At 45.3% G+C, this 23,616-nt stretch overlaps 2 protein-coding genes across 4 annotated transcripts in view; one reads left to right on the plus strand and one right to left on the minus strand.

Annotated features, from left to right (window-relative positions):
* The window catches only part of LOC135920594 (acetylcholinesterase-like), a 230,232-nt gene that overhangs the window by 167,879 nt on the left and 38,737 nt on the right, over positions 1-23,616 (plus strand). Inside the window, exons 2-5 of the mRNA XM_065454913.2 lie at positions 5,966-6,246; positions 8,463-8,778; positions 13,866-14,101; positions 18,903-19,214. Of these exons, the coding sequence (XP_065310985.1) occupies positions 6,014-6,246; positions 8,463-8,778; positions 13,866-14,101; positions 18,903-19,214 (1,097 nt within the window). The 5' untranslated portion in view covers positions 5,966-6,013. The remainder of the gene's footprint in view (positions 1-5,965; positions 6,247-8,462; positions 8,779-13,865; positions 14,102-18,902; positions 19,215-23,616) is intronic.
* Positions 1-23,616, minus strand: part of LOC135920597 (uncharacterized) — a 214,307-nt gene that overhangs the window by 31,910 nt on the left and 158,781 nt on the right. The gene's annotated exons all lie outside the window — the stretch shown is intronic.

The raw sequence follows: 23,616 nt of genomic DNA on the forward strand, positions 1-23,616 counted from the left end.
ATTTTTCGGGTGCGCATACCATGTCCGCCACCCTCGCGTATTCCACGACTGCGTCTATGGCCTTTTGAAGGGTTTCTTGCTTGTCCCGGTAGGACCCCTGGTGAGCCCAGAACGTAATATCATCGGCATATATCGCACAACCGAGATTCGGGTGTTTATCTAGCTCCAGGGCTAGCTTTCTCATCCCTACATTGAAAAGCAGTGGAGAGAGTATAGCTTCCTGAGGGGTACCTCTGTCGGGACAGTTGAAGGTGTCGGACCTCGTGGAGCCTAATCCGATTGTGGCCGTGCGGTGGCTGAGGAACGAGCGCACGTAGTTATAAATTCGCGTTCCGCAGTTCACCGCTTCCAGTCCCTCCAGAATAGCGTGGTGGGAGATGCTGTCGAAGGCCTTTTTGATGTCCAATGCCAATACAAATTTATCTTTCGACCCTCTGTTGGGGTGCAGGACCTCGTGTTTTAGTACTAGAAAAACGTCCTGCGCTGACACGTGGGGTCGGAAACCGAACATGTTGGCGGGGAACATGTTGTTTAGCTCTATGTGGTTCGAGAGCCGGACCTGCACAACCTTGTCAAAGAGTTTCCCCGCGCACGACGTTAGGGAGGTGGGTCGAAGGTTGTTGATGTTACGAGGCTTACCTGGTTTTGCAATAAGAATAATTTTTGCTTCCTTCCATTCTTTTGGAAGGACGCCGTCCTCTGTCCAGACCGTGTCGTTAAAGAATTTGGTCAAGCTCTTTAGCGTGTCATCACTTAGATTGCGAATCATTGCGTTCGTGACCTGATCTACCCCTGGGGTCGTGTTTTTCTTGAAGGAGTGTGCCGCTGCGTAAACCTCTTCAAAGGTTATGGGGGTGTCCAGTTCCGGTTGGTCCTGACCTTCGTAAACGGGTTTGGTGGATTGCCCGGTCGGTACAGTTCCTACGTATATCTCTTTAATTTTGTCTATCATGTCAGCTTCCCGACCTTCAAACTCGTTTTCAAGTAGCTTGAGTGTGCGACTCGCGACTGTTTTTGTTCCTCCCGGGTCAATCATACTTCGAAGAATGCGCCATGTTTTCTTTGTAGTCAACGTGCCCCGAAGCGAGTCACTGAACTGACGCCAATTGCTGTCGCTTAACTTTTGTGCGTATTCGTTAGCTTCCTGCGCTAGCTGAGCTATCCGTGTCCGGAGTTTGCGATTAAGCTTCTGCCTTTTCCACCTTTTTGTGAGGCCTCTCCGGGCTTCCCAGAGATGCAAGAGGTGACGATCCACGGCTGGAGCCTCCGTTGTCGTTTCAATTGTTTTTGTGACCCTAGAGTGAATAACTCGGATCCGCTCGGCCCATTCTCCTACGTCTGTTATGCTGCCGATTGTTTCCTGTTTTTCCCGAAATTTGGTCCAGTCGGATAGCCTTGCCTTGCCAATAGCTCTTCGAATCCCGGCTGCATTAACCGATATGCTTAAGATATAGTGATCGCTTCCTAGGTTTTCACCTAGGTTCGTCCATCGCGTCTCACTTTCGTTGTTGGTGAACGTGAGGTCAGGGGAAGTGTCGTGGGACACCCTCTTCCCGATTCGCGTTGGGAGATCTGGTTGAGTTAGCTGGAAAAGTCCGTAGCGCTCTACAACGTCTGCTAACAATATGCCCTTGGGATTGTCTCTATTGTAGCCCCAGTTTGAGTGTTGTGCGTTAAAGTCGCCTAACAATATTAATTTGTCCCTACCTTGAGCGAGTCGCACCGCGGTGGCCACCACGTTTTCAAAATCCGCCTGTTTTTCTCTGGGAGAACTGTAAACGTTGACAATAATTGTTTTAGGTTTGCCCCTTTTCTGCGGCCAAATCGTGATTATCTGGTGCTGAATAGGTTCCCGAAAAGAATAATTTACGCTAATCGTGACATCCTTCTTGGCAAAGGTGGCTACTTGAGGGTAGTCAGGGTGAGCATAAAGCTCGTACCCTTTGAGTTTTGGATTTTGTTTCCCTATTTCCTGAATACAGATAACGTCGGGAGGGATTGGCACCGATTCTATGTAGTGCGTGAAATTAGCCAATTTAGTCCGTAGCGTGCAGCAGTTCCATTGCCAGATTTCAATGTGTCCGGTCTTTGTGTTGTTTGCCATATTATCCGTGGAAATTACTGTCGCTATCAGTGTGCTCTATAGCTTTCGGTGTCCTGGTAGGAGCTCCCGGACTTTGACTGACCCTCTTTCGGGGGACAGCCGCGGCTTTTGTTTGCACATCCTCTACCATTCGTTTGAGTTTGTGTAGCTCTGCAAACATTAGTTGCATGTTTTGTGCTAACTGTTCCAGCGTTAACGAATGAGCGCTGGAGGCGGTACTTTGTTGCAGTGATGTCTGCGGTGGTGATTTGGAAGTGTGGTCTGCAATTGGTGTGGGTTGCTGTGATGTGCTGTTGTTTGCCATGCGCTTAAAAGCTTCAAACTCGGCTCGTAGCTCGGCTAAACTGTTTCGAAGTATTTTGTTTTCTTCTACTATTTTCTTGTACTTTGGGTTTTGTGTGATTGGTGTAGGTGTATTCTTAGGATTGGCAGTGGGAGATGCGACTTGCGCCCAGCTCACCTGATTATTTTGTGGGGTGCTGCATGCCAGTAGGATCCCTGGTGACTTGCTTCTTGGGGCCTCTTTCTTTTTCGTCTGATCTTGCTGCTGAGGCACCTTGGGTCGGGATGCCGAACGTCTCCTCTGGCCCGGCTGCCCGGAACAAGATCGGCTCCTCGACGGCGAGCGGGTTCTGGAGCGGCTGCGACGATCCATGGCCGGAAGGAACTCCAGCTCGGAGTCCTCGTCTTCGGTGGCGAACCACCGTAGCTGGGTCTTCGTTGGTTTCTTTGGCCGTGGTCTTGATATCTGCCTGACTGGCTTTAGTCTTTTGGGACATAGGCGGTCACCCGTTGGATGATCACTCCCACAAATGGCGCATTTGGGGGTGCACGTGTGTCCATCGGCAGGCTCCCGCACACCGCACGAGCGGCACACCTGCGCGTCGGGCTGTGGACATACGTCGGTGCGGTGACCCACGGTGCCACAGGTACGGCAGAATTGTACCGCATTTCGGTAGGGTGTGCAGAGTTTCTATTCTCAAGCGCAGAGCAAACACAGCCGCCACGTCACCCAATATCGCTTCTTGTCCTCTCCTCGGCGGCGATAGACATTGCCCACTACGTGACTCCCACCATTGGCGTTAGGCCACCAATCGAGCTTCGAGACATTGCGAAAATGATGACCAAGAAAAAAACTGATGTTACAAGTAAAAGAACATGAGAGATAGTTGAATATATTTTTAATAAGGAATTACAGTTTTCATTTCGTGCTTTATTAGGTTTGCAGTTTGAAAAAAAAACTTCATGCGCTATTTCAATATACAGGTTGTCCCAACAATCACGCGCCAAGATTTTAAGATATCCAAATGCCACGTAGCTGGACAGACCCAAAGCATAGGATAGGATAGGGATAAGTTTAATTGTTTGTCATGGCTCGGAGGTACTCATATTGCTTTTTTCTTGCATTACGCGTAATTACATGAATAGTCTTAAATAAATAATTAACTGCTTAAATGTTATATTTAGATTAAAAGTGTCAATGAGAAAAATGTAGAGCAACATGAAAAACTCCCGAAATAGCTTTCTGTTGCTCAATACATGCTACCTAAAAGCTCTTTCCGAGCGTGAAATAAGTCCGTGAATGCGCGCAAAATTGCCGCGCTACTGGCCGCTGGAGGATCGTTGCGTGTATTCGCGGGCTTGTTTTACGCTCTGCAAAGTACTTTTTCTTGTAGGACTTATTAAGCAACAGATAGCTATATCGGGACTTTTTCATGTAGTTCAAGAATTTTCTCATTGACACTTTTCCTCTAATTACATTTGAGAAGTTGAACATTTAGGACTAATTATGTTATTAGGCTGAATGCAAAAAAAAATTGGGTATCTCCAAGTGACGGCAAACAATATTGCCTTGGTTCCGTCCGTCTACGTAGCACTTCATATTTTTAAATATTGGTGCTTGATAGTTGAACACCCTCTGTATGCTGACACGGGCGCTATATATGTGCAAGTAAGCTCATCCGGGGTACCGCAAAGGGAACCTAATGTGTTTATGCAAAATGCCACATAAAAGTTCGTAAATTATGCATTATTCTTTTTTTACTATAAGTTCCCGATAAGGAGAATCTTGGGCTCTTAATTCATGATGTGTGTAACACACCGTTCTTTTGCAGGCCTTGTATTTCGTTCCGTGGATCAGTGTATTGATTTCTTTGGATACGTTTACACACGATTTTCTTTATTTGGTTCCGACAGCTGCAATATTTTAAGTTCACAGCGTAATGGCGATGAAAAGGAATGCCTGTCGGAGATAAATACGCCAAAGTCACAGTGGGTTCCCAATGACCTGAATTGTTCAGCAAGGGCGTTGATATTCCGCGCTGGGCACTATGACAAATATATTCAATCAAGTCCTGCACCGTAAGCGAAAAATGTTCAACATCTTCGCATTCCTTTCTTTTAATGTAAGAGATTGGGCTATTTCGGGGTTGCCGAGGTTGAGCGACAGTCACCTTCTGTTTATTTTGCCTTGTGTGCGTTTTGATTTCGGTTGTATATATGGATTCGATATATACAAATAACCCGTTCTCAGGAATAAAGGTTCTGTAGGAGATTTGCGCTTGCGCTTGATCATTGATCATTTCCCTTTGTGGTTTTTGCTGACGAAGTGGGTTTAGGCGTTGCATCCCTGTCTTACCCATTTGAAACACCGCCAGAAAGGACGCTCCTGGGCCTACCGGTGCTCAAGTTTGATGCGATTCGTAGATGCATGATAGGGAACCTGACAAGGCACCTCTACTTTAAGACAAATATTTGTTAATCGTGGCTAAAATAGAAAGGAATATTTATTTCGATAATGAGCTATCACTGCTTTGAGAGTGGAGTCGGGAGGCGTAGCCTTACTGATCGTGTCTCTGCAGCTAAGTGCACAAAATCATGGTTACGTGAACATTCTTAGAAAATATTTCTCTGATTACCTTCAGACATTCAGCGGCATAGGTGTTTGTATTAAACACTGGTATGTCCCGTCAGTGCCACGCATTTATTGAACTGTAATCCATAGACCTCTTATTTTTGTCTGTACACGGTTATTCCATACATACATATATGCAAGAAAAATCCGGAGCTCGGAAATAACATATCGAAAGTCCGCTTCCCCAGCATCGCTTACTTGTCATTGTCACTCTTGAGATCTCATCATAATGATTAGGCAGAGGAGCGTTTGTGTTGTTGTATTTGATTTTTTGCGTCAAGTAAAGCAATTTCAAGCCCTCGATGTTTTTTTTAGACCAACAGCTCTACTACTACAGGTACAAACCCTAAAACGTATGGTTCCGTAAATCTGACGTTCAAGATCAACAAGATCAAACTGGGAAATTGCCTGCCACTACCGGCGGCTGCTGAGCACTCTGCGTAGGTGTTCGTATCATGAAAGAGATCTGCGATGTGGAGAAAGTGCGCCAACTTCTGATAGCTTCGTATGCGCTGTGCTTTCGACGCTTACTTCGCGTTGAAGCGAGGCGCAGCACGAAAGTCAATTCGCTAGCTGCGGCTGCCAAATTGAGCAGCATCTGTATGCTGTCTTGTGGCGCAAATGCAGAAGCGGTTGTTGCTGGCGGGGCCGAGCAGCGTCCTGTACATGCATGACGTTTTCATTTCGCTTTCTCGATACTCTAAAAAGGGTTATACATAATCTGTTGTTCTTTATACGTTGCTATTTGCTCGTATTTATTGTGGTTTATTCTGCCATAGTAACTTCCTATTTTTCCTGACTATAGCAAAATTCATGCTTTATCAATCTTTATCTCTCGTTTTTGTGTGATGGTTATTTTTTATTTCTGTTCGCTTCCTAACTTCCGATTGTTGGTATGCACCCGAAAGTGGGCCTGTTCCATACCTTAGCATCACAATGCTCATCAGCCACGCAGCGCGCGCAAGCGTCGGAAGAGAAGAAGTTGCCAAGTCGCCATGGCTGCCACGAAGGCCGCCTCCGGCTACGGATACCAGACGAGCCGTCAACCACACACGACCAACGTTGTCGATCCACGATCGGCAATCACAGCGTCCCCCACTGAAGGGTGCAAGAGCGGCCTCTTCTCGGGTGCCACTTGTGGCTCTTCCATGCGAACTGGCGGCGGGTCTCCGCAAGAGCACAGCTTCTGGAGTGCCTACTCCTCCATCGTCCTTCACCTGAACTCCACGTGAGCCTTGCACTCCTTTAACTGATGGAACGTGTAGTGGTATTGTTAACGTCACGTACCACCCGCCGTGGTTGCTCAGTGGCTGTGGTGTTGGGCTACTGAGCACGAGGTCGCGGGATCGAATCCCGGGCACGGCGGCCACATTTCGATCAGGGCGAAATGCGAAAACACCCGTGTACTTAGATTTAGGTGCACGTTAAACAACGGTAGGTGGTCATAATTACCGGAGTCCTCCATTACGGCGTGCCTCATAATCAGAAAGTGGTTTTGGCACGTAAAACCCCATAATAAAAAAAATGTCACGTACCGCACAGGTTTGTTTGGAAATAATTTTTTTGCGTTTTACATACATACAAGCAAAATCCGGAGCTCGGAATCATCCCACATGCAAGATAGGCCACCATATTAATGTGGATGTAAATTATCACGTTGCCAGAGCGGTTGGGAAAATCTGCTGTTAAGATCGCAGCCAGGAACGTGTTGCTCATACCGCATAATAATTTGACTTTTTCGGCCAGTGGTCAGGTACGCTTAGATGTGATGTTTACGAATGTGACAAAACCTGAAAATTTCTTCACAATTCAAAAGTTCCCCCTCTCAACTGTGTAGTGTCACACGAGGCCTAAAGGTAACATAAAGTTGTTTATCTCGTTGAATATATTAGCTTAAATGAGCAGAAATGTATTCAGTGTATTGTCACGGCAGTGCATAAAATACAACGTAACATTTACGTAGCATGTAGCTTCTGGGACGTGAAGTATGGCTATTGTGTGTTACTACACAGATCGTTCGTTACTCTTATTGGTTACGTATTCTCTGTATAAAATAACGCTACTAGCGATCGCACCGCTTAGTATGGAAACTTAGAGGTACGTTAGTAAGACAGGCTAATCAACATCAAACGGCACAGTTTAACATTTCACTTGACGGCCTCCCATTCATTGTGGGAGGCCAATGCCTCATGTGTTTTGTTTCTTCCATGGACGCAAAAGTCACTTTAATGACGTTCGACTGAGTAGATGTGTAAAAGCAAACTGGCAGTGGCCTTTCTATTTTATTTTCTGCACATAACGCATCGTGTACTTTCACTTATTATTGTCCCTACGTAAGCCTTCTGCATTTCGCTATCTTTTGCGTAATGCTTTGTGTAATCTTTCTTATTGTGAAGCGTGAATATTGCTTGGCGCAGGATGCACCTGTTTCATTCAAGGTTTCTTGAATATTGTAGCCGCCTCTGTACAAACGAACGTTTTCTTATAAAAACATGGCCGCGATGCTAATTGTGTTGCATATATTTTCGAATGTATGCGAGCAGCAAAAATTATCCAGGCATTTGTTGTGGTACACGTAATTACCAGATTAATTCGTGAAGATAAGAAAATCATAATGCAGAAAGGCCGAAGCGGGTGTACCTGACTCGTGAGTTTAGGTTCGACGACTGATGACTGTCCTCCCCACTGTTGTTGCGATGCCAGCGTTAGGCGTCTTTCTTTATGCGAGTCTGCCCAATAAGACATGTAAGATTTTACATTGTCTGATTCTTCACTGTTTCACAACGTGGCAATGGGGTATAGAATACGTGTACCCTGGTCTTAGAACACAAACTTGTCTTGCCATTGATTTCAGCTACCAATAGTGTTCCATTGAACCAAGTAAAGTATAATTTTATTTCGAGAGAACGTTACGAAGGGGGGCAGGGGTTGACATACTTCTCACGATGAAAGCAAATGACATTAGCCCCGTCAGAAGGCCTGAGTTGAGAAAACAGTAAGACATTCTGGCTGAAGTTGTTTGTTTCTTGCTATAAACTTGCAAGATGAGGTTTAACTTTAGCCCTTCACTTGGCCAATGCCACATTTATGCTAGCGGCATCACTGTTTATGAGAATGAAAGCATTTAACAGCACTCTCTGATCGCGTCTAAAGATAAAAGCACAAATCAGCACAAATCATTTTCCAACTTCAACATCCTTGTGCTTCGAGTTGTTGGTCAACGCGCCCTCTTTTGGCAATGTGCTATTTTTATGGTTAACTTTCTTCGTATACCGGCCACAACGAAAGGCGTTGCTCCTGTGAACCATCCCTTGGAATACGGTCAATTTGTCTTCAACTGCACCATCTGAGAAGCCTGCATGAGTTTGCAGTGTAATTTTGGTTATGTGTATTGAATGGCGCAAACATATTTCTCTTTCCATGAGTGCGATTTGGACGTTGCAGGTGTTTCGTGAGCGCCGCGGACGTGGCTTGTGCCTTGGCCACTATCCTGGTGGTAGGGGTGCTCATCGTCGCACTGGTGGTTCTCACAGACAGAGGCAGTCATGATCCACGCAAGCAAAAAATAGAAGTCGTCATCCGCGGCCCCTTTGGCGTCCTGCGCGGGATCGTGCAGCCAGTGACCGGCCGAAATTTCTCGTACTCTTTCTTCGGCGTCCCTTTCGCCCAGCCGCTCAGTGAAACCAAGCGTTTTAGGCCATCCCAACTACAGGCCGGCCGGAAGGTCCTGCCGAGCAGTACCTCAGATACAAACATACCGGTGAGCTCAGTTTTATTAATTCAAGGCCTAAGACGATTGCGCATTTACAAGGCCAGCATGTAGTACGTCTACACTGTGTTTTGCGCGATAAACCACTAGTCAACAATGGAAGCCATGGATAATACCAGTGCGAACTTTCGATTTGCCATTCTTATTGAAAGCCACGGTAATCTTCAACATCTCTTTCACGCAAAAATTGGTAGTGACAAAATAAAACAAGAAATTAACGAAAAGCCTCTCCCAGAACAGTTTCCTTTTCTTATCAGACCATTCCGCGACACGTGCTACAAAGAAACACGTATTTTTTTTTTCAGTCAGCAAAATAGACAAATGATTGACGCAAGTGTTTCCCTACTTTTGAATGTGGACAGCTCTTGGTGCCTATCTCATTAAAAAAAATAAGAGTGGTCATGAATGCCTGCCGTGAATGGCGCAAACAACGGCGATAGGGGAACGTCATGACGACGGTGGCATCGGCGCGACCATGGCTATCGCGTCTATATTATTTGAATAAAAAACAGTTGGGCTCAACTTATCAACGATGAATTCTGATTATGCGAGCAGTCGAAACGCGTCCTGTGAGAGGTGCGCACTGCATCCGGGATCCCATTACGTGCTTTCCACTGGACATGGTGCGCCATCTAGTGGCGGCACCACGAAGTCCACGTACACCTCGTGGCGCATATCTAAATTTGCCAAGAATGTTTTTTTCAAGATCGTTACATAGACAGTGGCACATGCGCAGTGGTACATACTTACCGAAGCGGTCGACATTTATAGCCTGCGTTGCGTTCGCGATCGGCCCAGGTTTCAAGATTGTGCCATCTTTGGTATCAGCGCAAAGTGTTGGTCAGGTGAAATTGCCGTGCAAGGAAACTAATCCGACTGTGCCGAGAATGCTAATCACATTATCAAAAAAGCCAAACCAGCATACTGCTTAGCTGAGGCTTTCAAGCACGTACCGAACAGTTTCTGTTCATAAAATGTGCCATTTCAAACGCAAATGTGACGTGTATCTTTCTTGTCGGGCTGCTGCTCTAGTGGTTCTTATGTTTTAATTCGCCTTATGCGGCAAGTAGATTGCGCTCGCTACAATTTTCGATGACTTGGTTTAGGAAGCCTACTCATCCCTGTCAGAAACCTTCGTGCAATATGTGGAACTGTAGCTCTAGGAGAAATTTCGCTGTCGTACAAAAGAACATGTGGAGAGCATTTTTGTTCTTCCAGGTTTTGTTCATCCACAACTGCTGTGGAGCTCAATCGGGCAGTTGGACTTGGTTTTTTAAATGTTTTACAGATTTTTGTGAACACGCAAAAGGAGACACACAAAACATCCAACGCGCACACCGGTTGAAATGGATGTTTTCCGACGTGTTCCAACGCCCTTAGTTGTCATAGCTGCCATAGGTAAAGAAATAAAGAAAGTGTTAATTATTGATCAGAAGCACATCATTGGCAACACAAATGATACTGAAGGCTTCTTGAGGATGAATGTAATACAATTCATGTAGTGTGACCTGCACAGATGTCATCTGCCGACGTTTTCTTTCTCTAGTGCGGCCGGTGATCGCTTCAATACGCTTTATAGTACACTGTTGGGCTTTGTTTAGAATACATGGAGGTGGAATTTCCAAAGTGTAATTACAGCTTCACAGCTTTTCGACTACAACTCACTAAATGTTTCATAAATAGCAGTCACAATAACGGCACGGATTAAACAAGATATAACTCTTTCTTGCTGCCGAGTTTTAGACTTCGTGCGACAAGTGGGGATACTTCCATTTTTAAAGTACTTCCCCAAATTATTTACCCTATAGGTCGAGCAAGAATACAGGTTGACTCATATATTTATACGAAAACAATAACTTTGAGTATGACACATTATTATTTAACGTAGGCTCGACTACCAAATCCGGTTGCTGATGGCTCAAGCTGCATGCACATGGAAGAGGAGTCTTAATTGTCGAAAGCTTCGCAGGCGTCCTCGGCACTTCAAACGGCTGCCGTACAGTGATTTGGCTACCCAACATTTCTTAAACGGGCCCCTCATCAGGCCCCATAGCAAGCTTTGGTTATATGCTTGAAGTTGTTACATGTCCACTAGGGAGTGTTCTGCCGCGAAATTTCTTGAAATCGGCCCATTCATAGCCGAGATAGAAGTATTTCAGTGCAGTGCCGCGAACCCATGATTTCCGCAGGCGGGCTCCACTGCCAAACAAGACGCTCTCTCCACTCGCTCGGTCTAGCCTCTGGAAGCGAAATTCCTTCCCTGCGTTCTCCCAAACCGGACCTCGAAGATCGCGTGACGCATACGTCAAATGCCCCGCCTTCATTTTTTTCTCCTCAATTTCTTTTCGACGCTACGCACTTCCGCTGACGGCGTCGCGGTCGAGCTGTTGTCTCGTTCGCGCAGCGCATGATTTTTCCCGCTGTGCACAAGGACACATGACTAGCGGTATAAGTCAGTGCTACACGAATACTGAGGCTGAACAAGCTGATCGCAGAGCATAATCACCCGCGGTACACGGTAGAAAATAACGTAGTTTTGATACCTGCGCACGTGACCGCACGACCATGGGAACAACCAGTTGAAGGGAGAAGTACATCTCTCTTGCTTCGGTGCGAAGTAAAACAAAAAAAAACAAGTGGACATCCCGTTTGTGTGTTTTATTACTTCTCTAAACTTCAATTCGTCAATTCAAGGAACAGATCACACAGATAACAGGTGATCTTGAACTGTTCTCGAAGTCACATGTCATCACGAGCGACGTTGCACTGCGGACGCCAGTACGTAGGCGCAGATACCCGAGCATGTCATCCTCCGGCTTGGAGTCTGACGGCCGCGAGGAGAAGCAAAAACGGCGTTTGGTGTGAAATTTCAGATCTTCCCGCGGTGCCAGCGATGCGATATTTTGAAGACACAATCTTAATCACGCAATGTATGCCCTGTGGTTTGCAGCTCAAAATAGCCAGACTTCGTGAGGGGCCCTTCAAAACCAGCCTGAACAATCGGCAGACTGGCTGTACGGCAGGCGCGACGGAGGAAATCCATCTCCGCACATTTCCTAGCTTTCTTCATGAATTTAGGTCAATAGCAGATTTGGATAACATTTAGGAAAACAAACATTGACTTGTGCATAAATAAATTCGGACATGAAAGAATGCAATCTTCCAGCTAATTCCTTTTGCGGGCATTTGCTGTAATTGGCCCATAATAAGACATACCTATAGTGAGACAAGCGCACGTGATCACAAGAAGAATAAAATCATCTCTCAAACGAGTGCAAATAAAAATAAAAAACTCTTAATAAATAACCCGCGACCTCTAGCAATGCTTTAGGCGCGAAGATACCGCTGCGGGCGCAGATGTTCTGATTCGGCGTGCGACAGCTACCCTACTCATAGTGTCGCCTAGACCCTACGGGGCGCTTTAAAGTTGGGTCAGCTTCTGTACGCCCTGTATAAGTTGCCTGCTTGACAAATTTGCATAGTATTTATTTTTCATAAATAGCAGAAACGTACCGCACCCCACCATGAACCTAAATTTAGCCCATTTGCCCGCAACCGCTGCCGTGTCTATAGTAGTAGCGTTAACGTTCCTTCGGACTACACTTCTTTCTTATCCCTCCCCCCTTCTATGGGAGCTGCAATACTGTTATTAAGCCGCTTTGCGACTGCCCATCTGTTATACCCATTCTGTTCCTATTCTCCCCCCTTCTTTCCACCATACTATCAAGTTTGCTTTTGGACTCGCACGCTAGTAGAAAGGTGAGCGCTGCAATATCTGCAATGCTCTTGCGGTGGGTCACTGATAATTACAGCTCTATAGAGGCTAGTGGTGACGCCAAGGGAGCTAGAGAGAGCATTGTGCACATTCGAAGCTGTGCAAATGTCCAAACGAGTTTCTCGCATCCCCTTTCCTCTCTGCCATGCTCATATCATGTGAACAGCAGGATCTTTATGTGGCGGAGTTGGTGTGACATACTTTAAAAAAAAGTACACTAAAGAGACGAGGACGAGCAGAAGGAACATGATCGTCGGACCGGTGCTGTCCGTCATGTTCTTGTTTTCGTTCTCGTCTTCTTAGCGCTGTACTTTTTTCAGTCTGTCGTGCAAACACACGCTCTGACTCCCCCCCCCCCCTCCCCCCCCCGACACAGTGTGCCAGACAACAGGAACAGTGGCAAAGTCTAAGAAAGAGGCAAAGAAAGCTTCGCTCACATAAAAACGCACGCTAAAGTTGCAAAGAATGAAGTGGCCAATAACACCGACATATACTATCGTTATACAATGTGTTTGCGGGACCAGAGGAGGACAGAGAAGGAAACAAGTGCGCAAGAACCACTATGGGCATGTTTATTTGTATGTTTGTGCCAGCGTTCTCAAAAACTCTCTTTAACGTTACCACAAAAAAAAAAGAAAAGACGCTCTCCCAGTTCAAAATCCTGGTCAATATATGGGGTCGGTAATATATTTAGCAAGAACTGCGGTCGCAGTCACATAAGTTTTCTTCGCAAGAATGTTTTCTGGTTAGTCAGCGGGTTTCGGTAATAATATTTTCGCTGTGACTATTGCACGGCTTTTGTTCATACGAACTTTAGCAGCGTAAGAATGTTTCAGTGAATAGGGGCCCATCTTTTCAGAGTAACTGTTGTGCTTACGCAGCCTCGCTATAGCAAACACAATGCCACCAACACACCAGACAGATAAAAAGTGTCAAGTTATCAATCCTTGTAGTACCACCTCATATTTTTTTCACTGCCTCGCAAAGCTGAAATACTTTATATACCACTTCAAATACCACGGTCGAGACGATGCTTTATTCCAAGAAGGAAAAATGGCGTCGACGCAAAAAAGAACATGAGCCGATGATTAACGATGACTTTGTGCAGATGAAGACCGCATAAATACTTGCAAGATATGTGAGTGTGATTTTGATTACATATTTATAATTTGATTTCATGCGCTTATGCCCACCCACATGGTTGCCTTACCCTCCTGTGGTATTTTTTGTAGTTTTCATTGCGAGTTCTCATGTTAACCAAAACACGAATCCTAATTACTCGACGCGCATTTGTCGTTGCCAGATATTCGGCAGGCACGTGTTTAATGCGTCCTATCCACGACCTGCCTGCATCCAGTCGCTGCCACCCGGTGTCGAGCGTGCCGTTGCCGAGGACTGCCTTCACCTGAACATCTGGACGCCGTACCCTAACTGCACTGAGCGTAACCTGCCCGTGTGTGCCCACCGCACGGTGCTTTTTTTCGTGCATGGTGACAACTTTCAAGAAGGCGGAAACAATGACCGCCTTCTGGACGGTCGGTGAGTGCGCGCGTGTACGGCCTATGCTTTTCACTGGGTGACTTGTTAAAACGTTTGACTAGCTTTGGGAACGAACCGTGATTTTCCTGTAAGGATGTAGACGCATCCGCGAGAAAATCCCAAACACTATTGAAAACGAAGGCTGCTCTCAACTTGAGACGATCTCCGAAGCCTTCAGAAATTATTTGAAATCGATTTTTGCCGTTGATAGCGGCACTGTTTCTTCCTTCGCCACTCCTTTTGTACCCGCAGCTTCCTCAGATATCGATATACCTTGTTCTCAACTTCATGACTTCTTACCAAGTAAAGACATTACCAGAAGTGCCGGTCCGAATAGCATTCCAAATGTGTAACTTTGAAGGTACTCTGAATCGTGTGCAATTATATAATAATCAAATTTCTGAAACCGCTTGACTCCAGACGAGTCTCGCGAACTTAGAAAGGTCGATAATGTGGTTCCCATCTGCAAATCGTGCAAGAAGGAAAATATTTCTAATTATAGACGAATTTCATTATTATCTACGAGATGCAAACTTCTTGAGCATATTATTCACAACCACCTAATTCAATACTTCACTAATAACGATATCCTTTCTCAGCATCAGGATGGTTTCCGTAGTGGTTTTTCTACAGTTAATTCAATTATAGCGATATTGCCTCATCGCTTACCAACCACTATGTCGACGTTATGTTTATTCATTACTTCAAAACTTTCAATAAAGTATGCCACAAAAAATTTCTCCCTAAATTTGCACGTTTCTTACAGGCTACTATGCTGATAATTTACTTGAACGGATGACATATAATTTTCACCTTAGGACTCATTTTGTTAGTTACAATCGACAGTAGTTCACCGGTTCACACTTCCTCGGGTGTCCCACATGGTTCTGTTTTGGTGCCCGTCTTATTTATAAATTGTATATATGATGTCGTCCATGTTGTTACCAACCCCCCGTTAAGCGTCGTGTCTTCGCTGATGAATGCGTTTTCTATTATAATGTCTGTAGTGCCACTGATCATGTTTGACAAAATGATTTGTTTCCTTCTTTCTACGACTGGAGGATAAATTCGTAAATGGACATGAACACAACGGTAACAATTACATTCACGGGTCACAAAACACCCTTGCAGTTTAAGTATGGCGATACGGAACACACACTGGAAGGAGTCCAGGAATTTTAGCACCTTGGTGCTGTATTCTGTTCTAGCTTAAACTGGCACAAGCATAGTGACCCTAATTTACCAACATTGTTCCAAAAAAGAGGGTACTTAAGAACTTTACAAAGCGCGACCAAAGAATGTAAGCTAACCGCCTATAAATCGCTGGTCAAGCATGTTGTTCAATATGCATGTTCTTCAACCCTTACGACCACAACCTTTCCCCTTGAGAGCGTCACCATCTCTTATCACTGAATTGACTAGAACATCGACGAACGTGCGACCGGCTTGACATATTTTATAATAATGTGCATAAATTTGTTTGTATAGTTCCCCCAATTTATGTCAGTGGTCATTGTACACCTGTGACCTGCCAGTACGATCCTTTGAACGGTGTGTCATTCGAGTTTTTTTCTTGACCTTCAAAAATATATATTTTTTTTCGTGAACAGTTGACACTTCGAATAAACATGATAGTTCCTTGCGTCAACTTCAACATGCATGGTTTGTTAAGCAATTGTTTAGTTCCGTGTTTTGATATTTCCTTTTCCTTGTTTTAGGTATCCGCTCCAGCAATGTTTCGAACATGAGACTGCAGTATCTATAAATAAAAAAAAATGAAGAAATGACAGTGCACTCTTACATACGGTAAAAAACACACTGTGGTGAAGTAAGAACGCGCGATGGTACTGGCGGTAACACCGCGATTATTCCATTCATCAATTAACAGTGTCCCTCAAAACAGTTATTCTTCAGCGATGTCCGCCTTTCATTTAATAACTTAGTCGATTAGACATGTTCGATTGTACATTTTGGAGAGTTTTACAGGAGCGGCGCGGAAATTTTGGAGTCGTACAACAATAGTGGAACATAAGCAGTGACTGTGCGGCTGTGGTACAGCACTTGCCGACCGTGTGTGCGATTCCTGAGAGTCGCCGACGCGAGCGCTTCCCCTTTCTCTGCCCCGCACTGCACACGCCACCACGCCGCCCGAAGCAGGACGCTTGAGGTGACTCCGCACTTCAAGGCACTTTATAGCAACCGAGTCGCTCATCGTCGTATCAATTCCAGTCCGCTATAGACGTGGCCTTCGCGACGGCTTGGAGCATGTTTTTCACACAGCGAAGGAGACCTTGTCGGTTCGAGCAAATCTCCAGGTTCAACGTGTCTGTTCTCGCATGCTGGTTGCGTGGCCATTCAACGAAGTTGTCGGTTTCACCCAAACATCCTCGCGAATTGATATTCCTCCGCTCTCTAGAAAAGAGCGCGTGGCTTAAAATCCTAAACCAGTAAAGGTCTTTTCCCCTGTGCATATTGCGATTGATTGCATAATTTAATTTGACTTCACCTGTCTCATCTGCCATGTTTCCTATATCTTGTTGAACTGTACTGCACAGAGATTCACTAGGCCCGTGTATCTTGTTTAATTCGGCTCGAAGTGCAAGTGAACACCTATTGTTCAGCTTTGCAGAGGCCACAAGTCCAAACGCTATTTTGTTTTTAACAAATTAAAAAGTATTGCTTATCAAACTTTAGGCACTTGTACTTGTATCTTGGTTCCACCTCTGAATCGTTAAATTAGGCTACTACAGAAGTAGATATCTGTGTTTCATCCATTTTATGTGCCCCACAAAAATTTGCATTACGAATTAATCAATGAAAAGCACTGCATCGAAAGCGATTAACGCATTAAGGGCTAACATGATGAATGTATAATCATTATTAAAATATAAAAATAATCGACAATCCCTAACCTTTGAGGAAAAAGGCCTTTGCTAAAGATTCACGGGCTGTGTGCGACATTTCGTCCAACCCGTAAAACTCAATTATATATGCTTAGCTCGGCCAGAATGCATAACTTATTGCACGAATAATAATATTCCCCAAAATGTGAACTTCGCCGGCACACAACGCACAATGAGCGACCCCTCCTATGTCATTGCGGGGGGGGGGGAGGGGGGGTGCCAAATTTGAAGTTCGCTTACTGTGCGCTCCGGACACTTAGATGCATAGCGTTAAACGATGGCACAACGCTTTCCAGAAAGTGTTAAGTACCCTTTTACACAAGCTGTACTCAAACCACTTGTGTTTCACTTCAAACACAAATTTTCTGTTGTGTGCTCTCCCGGTTCGCTAAGTCTGTTCTTGGTGTCATTCGTATTTGGGCAAGGACAGCGTGGTAAATTTTGCGCTGTAATTTGCCCGTAATTTCGCTCGTAATACACTGATAAGCCTCTGGATCATTCTAATACGCACATTTACTCGAAAGGCTGCAATGACCGAACGCAATTCCAAATTTGACTATACACTACCAATATAACACCCATTATTGTTGCCATATATAAAGTAGTTCCTCGCGGACACTGGCGAAACCATGAACCTCCTATATGGCACGTAAAAATAGGGGAGAAGATCGTGGCTTTATTTTTAACTATTTTGAACTATTTTTATCCATTTTAACTATTTATAAATAACTAAGTCACTAACGGGGAACTTGGCAACAAATTAAACCCCACCGTTTGCTTATTTTGCTCGAATTCCATGTTGGTGCCTGGCACTGTTGTTTTAGAACTCGCAAACATTTTGGATACTGCTGGTATATTACAACAAGGAACACTTAAACAACTAACTTGGCACAAAGGGCTGTGTAGAACTTAAGACACATTAGCAATCTATTTCCGTGTCTACTGCAGTGCATACCCTTGCCGCAATAAATGTTGGTATTCTTCCAATGTAACCGCAGTGTTTGGCAAATGGTTTCAATGATTACTACACTTAATATTCAATGACAGTTTCTATATATAAAAGCGGTGACGTTTAGCAGCAGAACGTTGCAGATATACGTGATGGTTGCAAAACATGACAAAGTCTCCTGCAATAACTCTCTGAGATGCGCTCAAATGCGCTGGTGCAATTGGCTTCTTGTCACGAGCTAACACAAAGGAGCCAATTAAGTACGCATATTTGAATACGTTTGTTTGCAATGATAATGACAGTAATCGTGTGAGATGTGTGTTTTCTGTTTCGCAAAATCAGTGGAGCTGTGAGCGAAATGTATTTAAACATCGGGCTAAACTACTCACGCTTTGCTATTTTCCAACTAAGCCGTAAAAGCAGGCCTTCATTTTGAAGAATCTTAGATAACCATTTGCATTGTGATGCGTTATCCGTGATAACGCATTGTGATGCGGTCTTTGCGACCGCATCACAATGTGGTGCTTGAGATCTATGGCTATCTAGAAACAGTGGATATCTAGGAAACAAGTAAAAATCTGAAGGTCATTGGTGGTTTAAAACTGACCTCTATAGGGACAAATCTCTCGCCTTAGAAACAGCAATTTAAGAATACCATTTGTGCGGCTATACATTGATTTCAGAAAGAAAAGATACCTAAATTGTGGCTATTTCCCATTGTAACGTGCCATACGCAAATGCTGAGCCGTTTGCTTACTCAAACGAAGGGACGCTCACATTGCCGCAATTGACTGGGCGAACGTGAGGTCAATGGGAAATTGTGTTCATAGATAATTCAGAATTCCTGCTACTACCATGAAGTCTTTCTTCTTGTTGCGACCTGTGTTTGGCTTGGCCGTCCTACAAGACAAATGGTTGTCGTGAATGTGGACGGCGGAATGCCTCGCAGATACCTGGCTGTTATGGGAGACGTTGTTGTGGTGGCGCCAAACTACCGACTCGGTGTCCTCGGTTTCCTAACGGATGGCACCGAGAACGCTCCGGGAAACGCGGGCCTCTACGACCAGCTCACCGCACTGCAGTGGGTTCGCGAGTACATTGGCTACTTCGGCGGCAACGGCTCAGACGTGGTGGCCGTAGGCCATGGTGCCGGCGCTGCGTCCATCGGCCTGCTCTTGTTCAGCCGCAACACATCGGCCAAGCCACCTGGGGCGCCCATCTTCGACCGCATCATACTCATGAGCAACGGTCCATTTGGCCGGTGGGTGGGACCTAGCGAAAATCACCAGGCTTCACGTGAAATATAGGCCAACATTGTGCGGTGCTACCATCACTACCCCAGGTAGCCATGTCAATGACTACATGGGGTAGGAGGTGGTTCACCGCTCCCTAGACAATGCGACTTACTTTGTCCCTACTATGTTCGTGGTGACACCATGTCAGGACGGCGTCGACATCATTACATCTGTTTGTGGCGCTAGTGGTGGTGTTGTAGCAACAGGTGGGCTTAGTCTATATTTCAAGGACGGAAATTGCTCCGCATGAGCATCTCTTAGATTATGAGTGCGGTATTTCGCCACGTCTCCCTGAAATCGGTTCCAGCCAACGTTGGTCCCCTGGGGCCGGGGACGAAGTGCGAGAACACCCGTGTACTTAAATTTAGGCGCACGGTAAGAGAACACCAGGGGGTCCAAATTTCAGGAGTCCCCCATTACGGCGTGCCTCATCACCAGATCGTTGTTTCGGCACGTGAAACCCTACAACTTTTTTGGTCATTGGGTAACCTTATGGGTAGAGAATTGGGCTGCTGTGATAAAGCAGCATGGTAGGAAAGTGACCGCTGGACTAAATTTGGTCACTGGGTACAGAACTAGATTTATGCCGCTCTTCAATGAACTTTTTTGACGCCAACTTAGGTCACTGGGTATGTGCCAATGGGTATGTTCTACGCTTCCATGTAAGTCTTTGACGTGAACTTGGATCGCTGGGTATGTACCACTTGTGATGTATCCATCTTTATTCAGCTTCTTGACACCATTTCGGGCACCTAGGTATGTTCTACTGGGTATGGTGCATCTCGTCAACCAAAGTGACGGCAACTTGGACCACAGGATATATGCCACACTGCAATAAATCTCTTTCACACCAGCTTACATCGTCATACATGTCTGAACATATACTCAAACGTGCACCACGCACTGACTTCGCGGCGGCACCGCCAGATAGCGCAACTTGCAGAGAGAAGCGCCGTAGAGGAGCCCAGTTGAATACACCTCAAACAGCCTCATACACGACGCATCTCGGCGGTGGCAGCACGGTATGTCGTATGCTATTCTAATCTTATCTAATGCTATTTTATCTAATATGCTAATCTAAGCTAAGCAATGCTAATCACTTCAAAGTCAACATTCATCACGAAATGGGTTCTGCTGGATTTCTTTATTGAATCTTTACTTATTATTTGCTGATCTCATCACCACATCGTTGGCGCACACATTTACAGTACTTACGCCGCTCCATTATCGGCATCGACTTCAGGGCGCTGAACGAGCTCATAACAATTACACAAGGCCTACATATACATAGCGCTAGATATACTTCGTTATTGTTGGGTAGCAGAGTCGTGCTACGCAATTAAATCAAATTTCATGCGAACGTAACAGTACGAAGCAAAAGAATGTGCCACGTTGTTGCTGTCAAAGCTCTATAGCACTCATATCAACACTGCAAACACGCATACGTAGTCAATCCAGAAGCTAGCTTATGGTACACGAAGTCCACCTGCTGTGCAGACTTATCAACAGACAAAGCACAATATGAATTAACGAAACACAGAAAATATGCATGGAGACAAACGATGCGGCTTAGCGCCAACATGTCATGGCCGTGAATTGATACAGTAACATCGGCGGTACCAATCTCGTCTGTCGTCAAATCATCCGGCTGTATCGGATTCTCGTTCGACGGCAATGAGGGTAAGCCACCACTGTGGCTACCTCGTGCATTACTTTTACTAAAGCACCCGTCTTGATAAGTTTAAAGTCTGTGAAATTACATTGTATTACAATATACAATGTACTGTCATCACAGTACAATACAGTACTACAGTTCTGTATTCTACTGTACTCTATACAGTACAGCAAAGTACTATTGCAATTACAATATACTTTCATCACAGCAGCTAACGAATCACAAGAAAAAAATACTTTCATTAATTATAACTATTCCACAATCTTCATAGTGCATTTCTGGACTTGCTAAAAACTTGCAGCGATGCATAACGCGCAAATATTATCGCGAGAGCAATGCTTTATTGCCACTCGAGTTGTAGGAGAAAGCAAAAGCGAGTAAAGGGCATGCCATACCTGCCCTCCACAAGATCTGTAGCATTTATTGCATGCCCTAACTTGGTGCCCAGTCTGGGTTTGTCTCGTCCATCAAAAAAGATGGCTTTCCTGCAAATTAGAAATAAATACAGGCGTGCATGTCAGCACCGTGTCTTGCAGGAAGATCTCAAGGTCACAGTGAAAAGTCCAAACAACAGCTTTTCACAAAAGACGTCGCAAGCGAGCCTAAACAATTCAGCTGTGCCCTTACACGCTGACAACGCAAATTAACGTCGCCTATGTCAATAAAATGGCGGGTTAAGAAAGCGTGAACATCCGGAGTACGCCACGTTCAAGTTCCCTTTTCTAAGCTGCATGGTGACGCGACAACGCACACTTGCTCAAGCCTAAAATGCGTCGAGGTTAAACATTACAAGTGCGCACGCGGGCAGTGTACATTAACGCCGCCTACGATAATAAAAAAATCGGTTATGCAAGCGTAAACATCGGAATACCGCAAGTTTTAACTGCCCTTTTCAAAGCTGCTTGATGACACGACAACACACGCGTGCTCAAGAATTACTACGTGGAGCTGAAACAATTCAGCTGCGACCGCGCGCGATGGCAGTATACACACATTAAGGTCGCCTACCTCCATAAAAAAGCGGTTATGCAAGCGTAAACATCGGAGCACCAAAACTCTAACTGCACTTTTCAATGCTGCGCGGTGACGCGGCAACAAACACACTCGTGCTCAAGCATCAAATACGCGTAATTGCAATGTTTTGAATGTAAACAGGCACTTACTAGAAATGAAATGGACACCGTAAACTTTGTAGTTGGGAGAATTTTTGTCGATGTCAGCGCAACGAAGGCGGCGAAACCACTCGTCACGACGCCTTTCCGACAATTCTTGCGTCCTGCTGCATTGGTTGTAGATGACTGAAGGCACTCCATAAAACGTAACCTCGTTTGTATTCTCGCTGTTTTTTCGCCACGCGCTGCACCCATAAACCGCGCAATTTACCATGATTGCTGCGACTCAGTGCTACTGCATTCTCCGCGAACCGACGTGCTTCGCAAAAGGGCCCAAATCATGGCGCACTGGAACCGAAACCAGCTCACGCCCTTCCCATCAGCGCGTGCGGCAGCGTGGGTGTGTTGTCAGCGAATACAACCTATAGAAAGCCGTCGCTGTGGCGTCATTGGAACGATTTGCACTTCGGTCACCTCTCTTAAAGCCTGTGAATTACGCATCTCGCTCCTCCGCCTGCTACCTGCGCCATCACTTCATTTTAAATAACTTCATGCTGCCGTTCTCATCAACTGTATAGCCTCAGACATCGTTGGCGAGATCTCAGAGGGACATATGGGTAGTGTGTGATGTTTCAGTGCCCGTTGCAACAGTGCCAGATGGAAATCAACAAATCTGCTCTTGTGGCGCAGCTTACACCCCTGTTGTCCGTATCTTGCTTTCGTGTTAGTGTGTTTGATGTGCGCGGGTAGCACACCTGTCGTCCGTGCCTTCTGTGTTGATCGTGCGACCCACGAAGATTCCTCGCAATACCCACATGTCTCGGCAACGTGCATTTGGGCTATGTAGTATGTGCCAGAAATGTGCGCGGGCTTACGATGTGCTCGCAACAAAGTACTACAGTGCGTTCCAGCAAATAGGCGCTGCCGCTTACGCGCAGTTTTCTTTGTCATGCTCATGTCAATCTGCACAATTGACGGTTGCCACTTAAAGACAAGTAACACAGCCGAGAAACCAATGTACGCAAAACAAGGCATACACTATAGGTTTACACTGTTTACCAAAAGTGATAATGGGAAAACACGAATTCAGAGTGCTCTTTAAAAAGAAAACAAAACGACGTCGCTGCTTTGTGCCTAGCCCTGATAAATCGGAATCATTTCCGGAGTAGTCGGCGCTCACGCTGTGTTATATCGTTTTCTTCATTTTCGTCTCTTAGACTGCCACCAAGGATGAGTCCAAACCACTCCCACCCAAGGTCCAGGGTTCGATTCCCATCCCAGGTCATGGGTCCGAGGGCCTGAATTATGTCCTAATTAACGGTACCTTTACTAACATCATATTGAATACGACCACTGGTCATGGGTTCTGCTCCCACCAATAGTTTTAGGTCCGAGTGCTTTAATTACCTATATCCTAATTAACTGCACATAAACATCGCCTTCATTAACACAATGATCGTGAGCACGACTCCCGCACAAGATCATGGGTTCGAGTGCCTAAATTGAGTATATCTTAATTAACAGGGTCTAAATTAACTTCGGTTTTATTAACAACAAAGGTCGTGAGTTCGATTTCTACCC

This window comes from Dermacentor albipictus, chromosome 3, assembly GCF_038994185.2.
Source record: "Dermacentor albipictus isolate Rhodes 1998 colony chromosome 3, USDA_Dalb.pri_finalv2, whole genome shotgun sequence".
Classification (NCBI taxonomy): Eukaryota; Metazoa; Arthropoda; class Arachnida; order Ixodida; family Ixodidae; genus Dermacentor; species Dermacentor albipictus.